Source organism: Pistacia vera, unplaced genomic scaffold, assembly GCF_008641045.1.
Source record: "Pistacia vera cultivar Batoury unplaced genomic scaffold, PisVer_v2 Contig11, whole genome shotgun sequence".
In the NCBI taxonomy this organism is placed as follows: Eukaryota; Viridiplantae; Streptophyta; class Magnoliopsida; order Sapindales; family Anacardiaceae; genus Pistacia; species Pistacia vera.
In genome coordinates this window covers 1,576,279-1,590,816 of record NW_022195137.1, presented here as the reverse complement: position 1 = coordinate 1,590,816, position 14,538 = coordinate 1,576,279, and the positions used below count along the sequence as shown (strand labels likewise).

General features: G+C 34.5%; 3 protein-coding genes across 5 annotated transcripts; 2 read left to right on the top strand and 1 right to left on the bottom strand.

Annotated features, from left to right (window-relative positions):
* The first annotated feature begins 361 nt into the window (after window positions 1–361).
* LOC116139006 lies at window positions 362–3,925 on the top strand. 2 transcript variants are annotated; one of them, XM_031424687.1, is made up of 8 exons: window positions 362–719; window positions 1,171–1,215; window positions 1,370–1,499; window positions 2,022–2,091; window positions 2,173–2,221; window positions 2,553–2,650; window positions 3,093–3,231; window positions 3,348–3,925. In XM_031424687.1, the coding sequence occupies exons 1-8, from the start codon at window positions 402–404 to the stop codon at window positions 3,492–3,494; spliced, it is 996 nt and encodes a 331-aa protein (XP_031280547.1). In that variant the 5' UTR covers window positions 362–401; the 3' UTR covers window positions 3,495–3,925. The 2 variants fall into 2 exon arrangements, with proteins under 2 accessions (XP_031280547.1, XP_031280553.1); XM_031424693.1 differs by having other exon boundaries at window positions 3,093–3,258; window positions 3,348–3,431.
* An 812-nt stretch (window positions 3,926–4,737) lies between these two features.
* Window positions 4,738–8,619, top strand: LOC116138677 (40S ribosomal protein S7). 2 transcript variants are annotated; one of them, XM_031424367.1, is made up of 7 exons: window positions 4,738–4,823; window positions 6,209–6,219; window positions 7,301–7,381; window positions 7,461–7,534; window positions 7,620–7,743; window positions 7,993–8,175; window positions 8,266–8,619. In XM_031424367.1, the coding sequence occupies exons 3-7, from the start codon at window positions 7,307–7,309 to the stop codon at window positions 8,383–8,385; spliced, it is 576 nt and encodes a 191-aa protein (XP_031280227.1). In that variant the 5' UTR covers window positions 4,738–4,823; window positions 6,209–6,219; window positions 7,301–7,306; the 3' UTR covers window positions 8,386–8,619. The 2 variants fall into 2 exon arrangements, with proteins under 2 accessions (XP_031280227.1, XP_031280230.1); XM_031424370.1 differs by lacking the exons at window positions 4,738–4,823; window positions 7,301–7,381; window positions 7,461–7,534; window positions 7,620–7,743; window positions 7,993–8,175 and adding exons at window positions 6,373–6,446; window positions 6,532–6,655; window positions 6,905–7,087 and having other exon boundaries at window positions 6,214–6,293.
* An 808-nt stretch (window positions 8,620–9,427) lies between these two features.
* On the bottom strand, window positions 9,428–13,840 carry LOC116139111 (mannose-6-phosphate isomerase 1-like). Its single transcript, XM_031424786.1, has 5 exons — window positions 13,342–13,840; window positions 11,773–11,940; window positions 10,790–11,002; window positions 10,111–10,377; window positions 9,428–9,895 (listed from the first exon to the last, which is right to left on the bottom strand). Exons 1-5 carry the CDS (start codon window positions 13,663–13,665, stop codon window positions 9,581–9,583), a joined length of 1,287 nt encoding a protein of 428 aa, XP_031280646.1. The 5' UTR covers window positions 13,666–13,840; the 3' UTR covers window positions 9,428–9,580.
* Window positions 13,841–14,538: the final 698 nt, after the last annotated feature.

Sequence of the window (14,538 nt, the reverse complement as noted above, 5' to 3'; positions counted from 1 at the left end):
TCACTGCTAGATTTTAATAATTACATGAAATTTGTCCTTAGATAACTGATAAAATAGAGAGATATATTTTCCTTTTGAGTAATATTAATTGCTATTATAAAAGTTGTTCATTAATTTTTCTATCACATATGATACTAATTATCTGCTTTCCTAGAGTCTAAAAATTTAGATAAAAGATAATTTTCAGTATTCTTTTCCTAGGTAAGATAAGATCTAATTATTGGTAAATAAGTTTATTCGAAAATAAGCAGTAGTTTTGTGTTAATTTTTTCTTAATAAAATTATAGAAGAATTTTGTGACAACTTTAAGAAAGAAAATTAAAAAAAGTCCAAATCCAAATGAGATAAAAAGTAACTTAAAACCAAAGCAAAGACTTCTGTGACAAGGTTACTTCACAACAATGGCTACTCTTCTTGGTCTCCGAAGCCACTTGACCTTTCCCAAAACGACAGTAAAACCCTTTGCTGTTCTGAATCAAACTCACAAAATGCGAGTCCCGTTTGAGCTGAAGCAAGGGCAGAACCGCCGTTTCCACCAGCTGCCTTCTGGTCTGAACATGGAGGTGATTGAACAAAAGAGAGAGAGAAGCGATAAGCCAAACCCACCTTTGGTTTTTGTTCATGGAAGCTACCATGCAGCTTGGTGCTGGGCTGAGCATTGGTTTCCTTTCTTCTCTGCTTCTGGGTTTGATTGCTATGCTGTTAGTTTGCTGGGTCAGGTAAATTATTATTCTTTTTTTTTTTTTTTTTTTTTTAAATATGGGTTCAATTGGTGTTGTTGTCTTGTTGATTTAGGTGATTTAATTCTTTCATTTTATTGGAGCTCAATTGGTTTGAATTTTTGTGGGAATATATGTGGTTTGTACAGTTCTTGGCTTAGTTACTGCAATGTATTTTGTTTCTTGAATTTAATACATTTTAGCATATATACAGAAAGTATAGGAATATGATAGAACTTAGAGTTAAAATCTAAAAGTTTTCACTTTGGCAATAGACTTGGCCAAATAAATTTTCTTTCTCTCGTTGCCTGGGTTTCTTTTAAGGTGTTCAGTTCATTGTGGAATCAAGGCATAATAGTACTTCTCTTTAAACTATACCAGCTGTTGGATTATTGTAAAAATTTTGTTTGTTAATCTTATGTTGACTTGGTTCATCTTCTCTGAATGTTAGGGTGAAAGTGATGCACCTCCTGGTACTGTTGCTGGTTCTCTCCAGGTACTTTAGTTTTTCAATTGAAAGTACTTCCTTTTACAAGCTGGTTTCAGTTATGCTTTCCTTTTATTGTCATTCTTTGTTGTTGATTGTCTGTGGTTTTGATGAAGAACATAATGTTCTTCTAATTTCCTGTTTAATCTATACTCTGCAGTAGACACATGCAGATGATGTGGCTGACTTCATCGAGGAAAACCTCAGCTTGCCTCCCGTCTTGCTTGGACATTCATTTGGAGGGCTAATTATTCAGAATTATATTGCAAGGCTAAAAACTGAACAATCTATAGGTAGCCTCTTACTTCGACATAAAGAAGGAAGGCAGGTGTTGCACAAGAACTGTCTTACAGATTTAAATTCCTTGAAGTCCATTAGATGTTTTTCTAGTGAAGAAGGCCTAAAGATAGATATAATCATCACAAATACATCTTAAGGGCAATTAGTGGTTGTCATTTGTATAGCTGGGAACTCTTAACAGTCTAGATTTTCATGTCTCATTAACGCTTTAAAAACCCTTTTCTCGTTTATGTATGAAACTATCTCAAATTGAGGTGAATCTTATGGCACAATGCATGCACCCTGAGATAAACTTTGGTTTTCAAGACATGAGTTTTGTAAATTTGCAACCTCGAAGGCTTTTACTCAAGGAACTTTCCTTTCCCTTAAATTTTATTGCTTTTGATTCAAGCCTTGTTGATCACTGTTAGGAATAGATAGTTTATTCATTATGACTGTATTTTAAAGTGTATATTGGTTTTGAGTCAAGTTCCTTGCACTGACTTTGTTTTTTTGCTGCTTGGGCTCGATTCCAGAAATGAAAACTTCATATCCAGAATTAGGGGGAGCCGTGCTTGTCTGCTCTGTGCCCCCTTCGGGCAACAGGTGTACTCCCATACTATCTGATGTTTGTACTCTTCCTTACTGGATTACCGGCCTAGGCTGAGATTTTTTTCTTTTGTACAGTGGGTTAGTGTGGCGGTATCTGTTTACCAAACCCATTGCCGCTTTTAAGGTATTGGCTTTCACATTTTAAGAGCAATAATCTGATTTTCTTTTTACGTTTCTTGCATTTATCTTGGAACATGTTCAAAGGAAAACTGAATCAATACTATAAATAGATGTTGGAGCTTCACCAGTTGCTTGAAAAATGTTCTCATATATTTTTCTTTTCTTTAACTGGCTATGGACCCTATGCTTCTTTGGAGGAAAAAATTACTTTTTCGTAAAATAAAAAAGAAACTGTGGTATCCCTTTTTTATTGATATAAACTTTATTCTTGTCTTCATTTTTGGAATAAATAGGAAATACTGATTCAAATAGAATTTATTCACCCTTGTGAGCAGGTGACACGTAGCTTGGCAGCTAAAGCTTTTCAGACAGATTTGTCTCTTTGTAAGGAAACTTTTTTCTCTTCAACAATGGAAGATCATCTTGTCCTACGGTTTGTTCATGGGCCTTTCTGTTTTATTCCATAAGCATCCTTCTATTTTCATGCAATTATGTTTTGTGGTCTCACACTCATATGATGATCTGATCAAGTGAATTTTCTTGGAGAAATAATCAATAAAATAAATCCAGAATAAAAGTGCATAAAGTTTCTGAAAAGACTTATATGCATCCATTAGAAAAACAGGTTAGACCAGGTAAACTTTTAACAATTAAACTTGAAAATTGTGACAGTTTTGCATATAAAAGGCATATAAAGGTGAGCATGTACTAGTTTTGAGCTTACAGAAAAGTTTGTTGTGTGAAAATTCAAAATCGACAATACGAAAGTAGAAAATTCTTTTGATTTGGTTTACTTTTTTTCCGTTGATGATTATGTATTTACTGCTCTTTAGACAAATCTTTTACACCCCTTCTTTGACCTTGCTTTCTTGCAGTTATCAGGAGTTGATGAAAGAAAGTTCAAGGATGCCTTTGTTTGATCTGAGGAAGCTAAATGCATTACTTCCAGTTCCTTCAGTGCCAAAATCTTCTATTGAAGTTCTTGTTTTGGGCGCAAAGGACGACTTTATAGTGGTAATTGTATAATTCATTCACTTCCAAGTTAGGAATCAATTCTTTCCTTCGTAAACATATCGTTACCCTTCTTTCTCTATATTATTTGTCAAGTTACTGACTAAAATATATTATAGGATGCGAAAGGACTCAGCGAAACAGGGGAGTTTTATGGTGTATCACCGGTCTGTGTCGAAGGGGTTGCCCATGACATGATGTTAGATTGTTCATGGGAGAAAGGTGCAGCAATTATACTATCATGGTTAGATGGTTTAAGCAGATAACACCCAGTTTTCTGTAGAGGAAATCCATTGAGGCATTACTTAATCTGGTTAAAGTGAGGGCACACATCTAGGTTTTGCTTCTTCAAGAAGTTCTATTTCAAGGCAACATGAATTTGAGAGAACCAAATGCTGTATGGAGAAATTAGTATATCTACTTTGCTTCTTTAGGCAGTGGTAATTGAAAATAATTTCCAAGCACATAAGAAATTACTGTGTAGGCAGATGTTCCTATAAGAATGTGGAAAGGGCCCAAAATAACCGGCCGTTCCTTCAATTGACCCATGATAACTGTCCATGATTACTTCAAATTGGGCCTGTTTAGCAAAAGATATGCCCGGTCAAGCCCAATATTGTTAACACAGCCCATTTTATTATACTAATGTCAAGTCCAATAACAATTATTTTATCAATTAAAAGTGGTGTGAAATCCTTTCCCGTGTTGCATGTATATACAGGGTGGCCTTAACCCAACATGATGCGTTTCAGCCTTTCAGGCTTGAAGCCAAGAAACAAAACCGTGAGGTCTTATAGTGCCAAGCAGACATATCATGTTGAGCCTTTTATAACAAAAAGTTGATTATTTAAATTTCAAGCATTTTAAAGAAGGTTTCTAAACCTCACTAGGGGTGATTGGATAAAAGAACAAAGGAGGATCTAAGTTTATATGGTCTCTTGAGTTTGAGTCCTCACAATCCCCTGGTCATTAAGTTAATATCGATCAATAATTTCAAGATCTTGAGGAATAGTCGAGTAGCGAGCAAGTTAGCTTCGATACCTCCGAAATTTAAAAAAAAAAAAAAAAAAAAAGGTTTCTAAATGATTTCAAACCAATCTCATATAGGAAAGCTTAATGACAAGTCAATCATATTTATCAAAGACAAGTGATTATTTTATTTAGACATAGGATAATTTATTTTTGACACAATATTGCTTACACGATCCAAAGTTTTGAGAGAAAATTAAAAAATTAATAGAAATTTTAGTGATCTAAAATAAAACATACATTTATATTTACCATTATTGATTTTTTTTTTCTTTTTAAGCATTGAGCCACCTTATTACTATTGCGGTTTGAAATTCTTCTCGTAACCAAACAAGCCGTATTTTAACATTCTGTTAAAATCAACGGTCCACATTTAGCATACACTCTCTCATTTAACATTAGCCGTCAAAATCTAGGGCAACTTTTTAATCCAATTTCTCCCCTCCTATTAAACCCTCCTTTCCAACATCATTCTACTTCCTCTGTTAAGCAGACGAAGCAGCAGCAGCAGTTAGGGTTTACCCAATCCGTACAGATCCAACGACCCTCCTTCGCTTCACTGCTAGGTAATCCTCTAAACCCTAATTGGTCTTCTCTGTTTTGCGTTTTCATTAACTGTTTTCCCTACATTTCTTCGTATGTTTTTGTTATTGTTGTGATTGTTGATGGAAGTAGCGTGTGATATTGCTTGAATAACCAAATGAGCCGTCTTATTTTACGTAATTATGAACTGGGTTCGTTTAAAATTCTTGTCTTTTTACGTGGTGTGCAATTAAATTGTATGAGAATTATATCGATTCGTATTACTCTTTAAGCAAGTTGTTATTTTTATTTTCGAATGCCTGCTAAGCTGTGTTTTAGTTTTGTGTGTCCTCTCTTTTTTAGTATATAATGTATGAGTTGCGGTGTTCTAGTAGTCGCGTATTGGATGGTTTAGTTCATTCATTCGCTTATTATTTGGATATTTCTCTTCTATTACATGTGCATTGTCAATTTATCATCCGTTGGGGCCACAGTATCTAGTGTGAAGTTAAGAGAACATTACTGTGTTCTTTTTTGGCTCTTCTATTTTTAATGACTCTGGAGAGTGTTGGGATGGATTTTCATTATGTTAGGAATCCAATGATGATACCAGCTGTAATATTTTCTACCAAGTTTCTCTGGGAACGCACTATTCTTATTTTTGTGAATGTTCAGTAGTGTTTGCTGGATTGTTGTGATATCATATGCAATTGTCTGTTTTGTCTATGTTGCTAGAACTTTTATAGCTGATCGTTGAGTTGTACAAATTAGATTTGATGTGTATTTTAATCTTGATTATTATCTTTCTTGGTCCAAGAAAAATGTTTTCTGAAATAGAAATTTCCAAGTTCATAAATATTTTTTTACCTATGACCTTGTAAAAAGTGACTGCACTTTTGGGTTCATCAGAATGTTTCTTTGAATATCTTTCCGCGGTAACGGTAATTTGGCTGTACCCAGTATGAATGGGGGCATGTGATTAGTAAACATATATTGGAGTTTTACAAACATTCCGTAACAATTAGGCCATTGTCCTATTGCTTAATTGAATTTTGAAGAAATGAGGATATTATAAGAAACATCTTGGTGTTTTTCTTCTGTTTGTGGACATGTTTGTTGTTAAAATTTGTATCAAAATGTTATAATTAGAATTTGTTACTAAACTTTATATCACTTAATAGGTGATTAATCATTCATGAACATTTCATTGCCAACGATGGTTCATTACAATTTGTATAGGCAGAGTGTAGCTTTTAGTGGATGCATGCTAACATTAGGCCTTCTTAAGATGGAGAGCTACTCATAAAAATAATGTCTAGATACATCTTTAATCAAAGTATCATGTGTATGAATGATTAATGCCCTTTTTGAATTTAAAGGGTTTGTTCTTGTTGATGTGTTTCATCTAACCCATGTTGTTGCTCATCAGATTGGTCAAGATGTATACCACCAAGAGGAAAATCCAAAAAGACAAGGATGCCGAGCCCACTGAATTTGAAGAGACAGTTGCACAGGTTGGTTTAAATTGCTTCCCAGTTAAGTTGAGTTCGTATCCCCAGTGATTCAGAATATTAATGTTTGATGTAACTGCAGGCATTGTTTGATTTGGAGAATACGAACCAGGAGTTGAAAAGTGACTTGAAAGATCTTTTCATTAACCAAGCAATGTAGGGAAATGACTGCATGCATGTTCTGTTAAATACTTTGATATTTTATTATTTGTCATCCTAAAGAGTCCTTCTGTGACTGCAGTCAAATGGATGTTTCTGGAAATCGCAAAGCCATTGTTGTTTATGTTCCTTATAGACTGAGGAAGGCTTACCGCAAGATTCATCTTCGCCTTGTTAGAGAGCTGGAGAAGAAATTCAGCGGAAAGGTATTGTCCTCATCTCAGATCTATTCATATGCTGAAAGAATTCCTGAGATTTTCTTTTTTATTGGCTAAAATAACATGTAAAAGGCAACTTTGTCAAAGCAAGTTGATTCAATCCATTGTATTTATATTTGTATTACCATTTATTCCCTAATGTTGAAAAGTGATGAAGCTAGTTTAACGAAGTTTCCAGAATAAAGTAATTTTATCATTATACACTTCTTTTACGTAAGTTCTGTGATTGTGCTTCAGGATGTTGTTATGATTGCCACCCGAAGGATATCAAGGCCACCAAAGAAAGGCTCTGCTGTTCAGCGACCTCGCTCCCGCACACTCACAGCTGTCCATGATGCTGTCCTTGAGGATGTAGTTTATCCAGCTGAGATTGTTGGGAAACGTGTTAGATACCGTCTCGATGGCTCCAAAATCATCAAGGTAGTTTAAANTTGTATAGGCAGAGTGTAGCTTTTAGTGGATGCATGCTAACATTAGGCCTTCTTAAGATGGAGAGCTACTCATAAAAATAATGTCTAGATACATCTTTAATCAAAGTATCATGTGTATGAATGATTATTGCCCTTTTTGAATTTAAAGGGTTTGTTCTTGTTGATGTGTTTCATCTAACCCATGTTGTTGCTCATCAGATTGGTCAAGATGTATACCACCAAGAGGAAAATCCAAAAAGACAAGGATGCCGAGCCCACTGAATTTGAAGAGACAGTTGCACAGGTTGGTTTAAATTGCTTCCCAGTTAAGTTGAGTTCTTATCCCCAGTGATTCAGAATATTAATGTTTGATGTAACTGCAGGCATTGTTTGATTTGGAGAATACCAACCAGGAGTTGAAAAGTGACTTGAAAGATCTTTTCATTAACCAAGCAATGTAGGGAAATTACTGCATGCATGTTCTGTTAAATACTTTGATATTTTATTATTTGTCATCCTAAAGAGTCCTTCTGTGACTGCAGTCAAATGGATGTTTCTGGAAATCGCAAAGCCATTGTTGTTTATGTTCCTTATAGACTGAGGAAGGCTTACCGCAAGATTCATCTTCGCCTTGTTAGAGAGCTGGAGAAGAAATTCAGCGGAAAGGTATTGTCCTCATCTCAGATCTATTCATATGCTGAAAGAATTCCTGAGATTTTCTTTTTTATTGGCTAAAATAACATGTAAAAGGCAACTTTGTCAAAGCAAGTTGATTCAATCCATTGTATTTATATTTGTATTACCATTTATTCCCTAATGTTGAAAAGTGATGAAGCTAGTTTAACAAAGTTTCCAGAATAAAGTAATTTTATCATTATATACGTCTTTTACGTAAGTTCTGTGATTGTGCTTCAGGATGTTGTTATGATTGCCACCCGAAGGATATCAAGGCCACCAAAGAAAGGCTCTGCTGTTCAGCGACCTCGCTCCCGCACACTTACAGCTGTTCATGATGCCGTCCTTGAGGATGTAGTTTATCCAGCTGAGATTGTTGGGAAACGTGTTAGATACCGTCTCGATGGCTCCAAAATCATCAAGGTAGTTTAAAGCATCTGTCATCAAAGCAATTTGTTGTTTTCACTTAGTTGTCGTTATTTGATTTTGATTTGTGATTTCCTCAAATATCAGATTTTCTTGGATCCCAAGGAGAGAAACAACACTGAGTACAAGCTGGAGACATTTTCAGGAGTCTACAGGAAGCTTACTGGGAAAGATGTTGTTTTTGATTATCCAATTACAGAGGCATGAAGAGTTGGGAATGGCTTTATGTTTTGCGTTGTTATTTAAATTGAGCTTTACAATTGCTTTGAATAGGGTACTACAAATTTTGACTCTGAAATTTGGTATGATGCCTCTCTTTTGCAAAATAGGACAGATTAAACTTATTTGATTTTCAATCTCTTTCTCTTGCAAATTGTTGAGCTGGAAAAACCTCATACCTTTGCGTAGAAGTGAAATTTATTTGTTTAGTGTGTTACAATATTCCTGATGGTTGTGATGTTCATGCATCTCTCCTTTTTGTTGCAGTTAAGGAACTGGCAGAATATACTTTTTCCTTTAATTGGTTTCTAAAGCACTGCCAATCATAACTCACAGATTTTTCTGATATATTTCTATTGAAGAAACAAATAAATTACTTGAATCTGGGTTGGGCCTTATTTGAGGATCTGTTCACAGCACGTTATTTGTTAGGATTTGATGTTGGCAATACCAGTTATCATTTGATCAAACCATCCTTGTAGTGTGAACAAAAAATTAATTATTAGTACATCCCAAAATTTTTGTATCTTGTATGTGGTGTTGAGATGTAAATGAAATGAAATGGCAATGTCAGAGAAAATGACATCACTTAAGATGCGAATTATATCCATATTTTTTGATATAATTTGCAATGTGAGATTGACCATATGATTACCCATTGGTCATAGGAGGTTTAACCATGAAAATGACTTGGTTGAACAAAATAGTAAAGCCATTGAAGATAAATTATCACCTGATGTACATAGCTTACCAGCTAAAGTTGAGAGATTATGAAAGCTTTGTGAGGCTTTGACCTTTGATTATCATGTTAATGGGATGGGTATTCCCAACAACAAATATCCGCCGAAGTTTTTAATTCTAATCACTTTTGCCGATACAGGTCCCCAATTTTTCTGTATAGATTTCCATTAAAAACTAAGTTCTGTCTGCCCAGTTTGTAACAGTAAGTAAACCAGCTAAATCGATGGAAATCGGAGAAGAAATAAAAGAATCGGACAACCAGCTAAATCGATGGAAATCGGAGAAGAAATAAAAGAATCGGACAACCAGCTTGCATTTACTTTTGAATATGGTACAAATCTTAATCATATAACTTTAACTATATCTCACTGACTAATATTACATTATAGTACAAAATGACTCAAATTATAAACCACATGAATATATATAATTGGCATGACACTCATACGGTTTGGAGGAACCTGCTGTTCACCCCAGCCCTGTACAGCTGCAATTCAGATGAAGTGGTTATGCTTATCTCGGTATTTGCAGGTGCAAACAAAACATCTCCTTCTGTCACTGCATCAATTTGTGATGCCGTATGCATTGTTCCCTCACCGACTGTCACCAAAAAAATTGAAGGACCTGAAACTTCTGGAAACACCGCTGATGCACCCTGGGGTAGAATGCAACAGTCAACTTCGAATTCATCAAAAGGCGGGAGGTATCTTGTTATGTAGGGACTCAAAGGAAATCCTTTCAGGATTTCGGGGAAGCCCTGGAAAAGAAATAGATTAAACGAATTAGCACCAGCAGATAAGTTTTCGCTTGTGCATGATTTCATTTTTTCCGTCTTCACTCATCAATTTAATATTCAACAAAAAGTTGCCCGTGATCTTAAATTCATCTAAAATAGTTTCTCAATAACTAGAATTTCCACCCGAAAAGAAGATTGAATACAAATTTGAAATTATATACATAGTAATTATTTACCTGTTTGTACGTGAGCATGGAACAAAGAGTTTGAACGTCTCGATGCTTGGGAGTAAGACCAGCCCGGACAACATTGTCTGAAGTCGCCATGCACTCAATGCATTCACCAGAAATATATGCATGGGGTTCATTTGCCCCGAGATACAATGCTTCCCCAGGCTTAAGCTTTACATAGTTAAAAAAGAAGGCTGATATAACACCAATATCACCTGGATATTGCTTCTCCAACCGCAATACCAGCTGCTCCTTCTCAGTCAGAAGTCTCACCTAATGCAAACCAAAAAAAAAAAGAAATTTTCATGAATGGATGGTCAAAGCTCAAAAAGATGACCATGAAAGAAAATAAAGAAAACTACCAAACAAGATTTTACATATATATAGATAAGAAATTAACAAAGGAACAGGTTCATAAATCTGGCAGGAGCAACCCCTAAGGAAGAACTGCAAAAGCAGAAATGAGAAAAAGGGGGAAGGTTCCTTTTTTCTCTTCAAATTCTAATTAAAATTTACTTAAACATCAAAATAATAACTAAAAGAGGAAATTTTCCTTAATGCAAATCAATCTACAAGAAAATGAACATAAATCAATAACAACATGAAGCAATGATAAACACTTTTACCACAAGAAATATAAAACAAGTTCTGATGATTTAATACCGAGAAGAAACCTTCAACTGACCTCACTTTCCTCATGCAGGCGAATCTTCAGGTTAGATATTGCTTTTGCTGTCATTTCTTTAGTAGCTGTCATGAGCTGGGTGAAAACTGAACGCAGAATAGATTTTACTTTCTCCTCCCCATCCTGCTTATTGATATGTAAAACTTGGCTTGCAGCTGCACTGCCAACCAGTTCCACAATCTCTGGAACATTTTGCATCACACTCTTGAGCTCCTAGAAAATAAACAGTTGCAGAAATATAAATGATCAAGAATTCAATAAATCATCATGTGCGCATAAGCAATTTATGTCAGCTAAAGGTAAAGCCTTATTTTTCCCAACCCCACAACATGTAGACAAAGATACATCTAACACCAGTCAGTAGACAACGTCAAAACTTTTGAGAACCCAAAGGTAGGAAATATTACCCCTTTTCTCTAGCAGATGCTCAATTAACAATAAAAGCAATTCCTTCAAAAAAATTAAATCTGTTGTAATTTGAGTAAACACATGAAAGTTTGCTCAACTGAACTAAAAGGCATTCCTTCTGAAATTCCAGTCTGTTATAGTTTGTGTAAACCCTATCTACTAACCCAGCCCCCTAGTCAGATCAAAGCACAAGTTTCAGGAACCTACATAATATGTACAAAAGACCAGGTACAGCACTAACCAGGTATTGGGATGAATCAGGGGTCAAAATACGTAACAAAAAAAATTCAAAAGCCTAAATTACTCCCACTAGATACCTACAGTGTTCAAATTGAATAAGAAAAATAAAGTTACTTCCGTTTCTAAGAACTGTCTGTTAAAAAGTCACCATAGATTTTTAAACATAACCTAGAGATTAATAGCAGTCAAGTTTTGACTACATCTTTTCCTCTTTTATTCATTGCTTTAATCATAATAGAACACTCAGAAGCAAATTATAGAAGCGACTCGTTCACTTAAAATGCAATTACATGAGACAAATCTGAGTGCAGATGAATCTAATACTGATACATTACCTGAAGACTAATGAAACTACATAGGGCCTCAAACTCTGTTATTGCCAAAGCCATTTCAGGCTTGTGATTGTCATCCTTATAAACATTGGGCAGCAACTTGTGCAACGTCTTTGCCAATTCCTTATCTGGATGAGCCTGTATCGACAATGCTTTTGCAACTGAAAGTACCTAACACAAACCAAGCAATGAAAATTAGACTAAGGTCCAAACCGAATTACAGAATTAGAAATCAGAGAAAATCAAAAACAGAAAGTACAAAGTATTTACAATAAAAACTTGCATGCCCAGCCAAACTGACATTAAAAATCCAAAAATTTTTTATAACAATGAATTACACAAAGAATCGCTTTATGAACACAGGTGACAGGCAAATCATATACAGGTAGAGAAAGAATTCTTCTGTTTACATCTTAGGTCTATGAAATTTAAAGATGTAAATTAACCAAAAACAAAAAGTTAAAAACCACCACCACCATCACATTGCATCATAAAAAAAATTCTAAAAATGTTCAGTAATTTTTTTATTAAAGTCTCCAAGAAGTAAAATATAAAATTACAGACTCAACTAAAGCCACAAGCATATATACCTTGCATTAAAAAGGAAGATCACATCACATCCTCACTCACCCAAAACATTATTGCCAAGCACGTTGCAATTTTTTGATAGCCACAATTTCAGAGTTGTTACAATCCAACCCAACTGCTAGTTCACCATTCTCACAAATGCTTTGAACCACAAAAGATGGTCCATAGTCATGAGCAATGCTTTTCTAATCCACTTACTTATCCAGAATCCAACCTAAACAGCCTGGAAGCTTTTAAGTCATGGCCCAGTTAGCCCCAGTCATAGTTGGAAACAGAACATGTTAACCTTTTATGCTTTTCAACTTCACAAAACCATCATTCAGAATCAGCATTTTCTTTTTCTTCATTTATTTCGGATATATGAGAATAATTAGACACACACACACACACACACACACACACACACAACAACAACAACAACAACAAAAAAAAAAAAAAAAAAAAAAAAAAAAAATTAAAGATCGAAAGAATAATGGAACATTTTAGTGATAGGAATATATACCCTTTTTCAAAGCAGTTAAAAAGGCCAACACAAGTTAGGATAAATAGCTTTATAAAAAGATAATGAGACAAACAGAGAACAGATACTCTCAAGTCTACTTTTTTTTTTTTTTTTTTAATATATATATATATATTATTTATTTCCTTTTTTTGAAGAGATAACATAGGTCAGCAAGAACAATTCTGCTGTATATTTCGTCAGCCTAAAGAACAGTTCTATTAAACAAACACCATTTTTGACCCAGTAATTAGAAGCCATTCCTTACCCATTCAGTTTCAAACAAATCAGTTCCTCAATTAGCGCACAGAATTCCCAAGAATGCATTCTAAAGAATCAATTCTCATCTTAAAATTCACACACAACCTACACTTCATTCACCAAAAACACAACTTTACTTCAGCATAAAAAATATAAACAAGAACACCCACATTAAAAAACAATTCAAAATAAGAAAAAACAAAAAATACAAGTGAAAATTAAACCTTGAACAAGAAAGGAAGATCACAACCCCAGTTGACCAAAACCTTATCACCAAGCACATTAGGGTTCTTCAATACCCAAGATTTAAAACTACCACTCTCAGGCCCATTCCCGTTTTCCAACCCACTGTTAACCACAAAAGAAGGACCTGACTCGTGAGTTCCCATCCAGAACTCGGCATAAGACCTGTCCAACTCAACTTCGCCACCAGAATTCAACCCATACAGCCTGGCAACGAGTGAGTCACGACCGGGTCGGCCCCAATCGTAGGTTTGGACGGAGCAGGTGAGCCTGAGGAGTGGTTTGTAGTTGAAATTGGAGTCCATGTGAAAGAGTAGGAAGGTAAAAAAGAGAGAGCGTTAAGTGAATGGGTATTGTGAAGATGTGAATGAAAAATAACGGGGTGGCATTGCTGGTTTTTAAAGAGTTTGAAAGGGCAACGAGAGAGAGGGAAAGAGAAGAAAACAAAACAAGTTGGAGATGGAATGGAATGAAATATGAATGATAAAGATTGGCTAGATAGAGTGATACTGAAGACGAAGTGGGCTCTGACTCTGACTCACTTCACAGCTTCCTTCTCCTTCTTTCTTATCTCTCTTTCTTTTCTTTTATTTTGCACGAAACTTGGGAATTTTTTTTTATTATATTTAGAAAGTGACGTATAATAAAAGAAATTTATTTTTATTATTATTTTTCCTTTTCATTTAAGAGTAATTATTTCATAACTCTAAACGTAGAAACTGAGGTGGTACTATCACATCAATTCTATTATATTTAAGATACAAAATAATTTTATTTAGATTTAAGAAACAATCGATTTCTTTATAAGAAAATGATATTTTCTTTATAAAAGAATGATTATTTATTTATAAGAAATAATTATTTTTTTTTGAAAAACGATCGTTTCTTTCTTATAAAATGATCATACCTTAGAGAAGAATGATAGGATCATTCCTATAATAAATAACGTTGTGTCTAGTCAAAGTTATTTAGTGATTTTCCTGATAAGAATAAAAGTTTTGAATATTTATCTTATTTTTCTCATCAAATAAAAAAATTGAATTAGAATACTTTTAATATTGAAACATATCACGTTAAGGCAAACCGTGTTTAGTTTTCATTGTTGAATGACCTATTAATTCTTAATGACCAAAATTTTCCATTCAAAGTTAGCCTTAATTAGGTTTACCCAGTAATTA

Bases quoted from the DNA above. Each gene is read 5' to 3' on its own strand.
- LOC116139006 (XM_031424687.1), top strand. From the start codon at position 402: ATGGCTACTCTTCTTGGTCTCCGAAGCCACTTGACCTTTCCCAAAACG. The intron at 2,222-2,552 runs GTATTGGCTTTC...CCTTGTGAGCAG, and splicing joins AACCCATTGCCGCTTTTAAG to GTGACACGTAGCTTGGCAGC. The intron at 3,232-3,347 runs GTAATTGTATAA...AATATATTATAG, and splicing joins CAAAGGACGACTTTATAGTG to GATGCGAAAGGACTCAGCGA.
- LOC116138677 (XM_031424367.1), top strand. From the start codon at position 7,307: ATGTATACCACCAAGAGGAAAATCCAAAAAGACAAGGATGCCGAGCCC. The intron at 7,744-7,992 runs GTATTGTCCTCA...ATTGTGCTTCAG, and splicing joins AGAAGAAATTCAGCGGAAAG to GATGTTGTTATGATTGCCAC. The intron at 8,176-8,265 runs GTAGTTTAAAGC...CTCAAATATCAG, and splicing joins ATGGCTCCAAAATCATCAAG to ATTTTCTTGGATCCCAAGGA.
- LOC116139111 (XM_031424786.1), bottom strand. From the start codon at position 13,665: ATGGACTCCAATTTCAACTACAAACCACTCCTCAGGCTCACCTGCTCC. The intron at 10,378-10,789 runs GTCAGTTGAAGG...GGTTTGCATTAG, and splicing joins GCCTGCATGAGGAAAGTGAG to GTGAGACTTCTGACTGAGAA. The intron at 9,896-10,110 runs GTAAATAATTAC...TTTCTTTTCCAG, and splicing joins CCATGCTCACGTACAAACAG to GGCTTCCCCGAAATCCTGAA.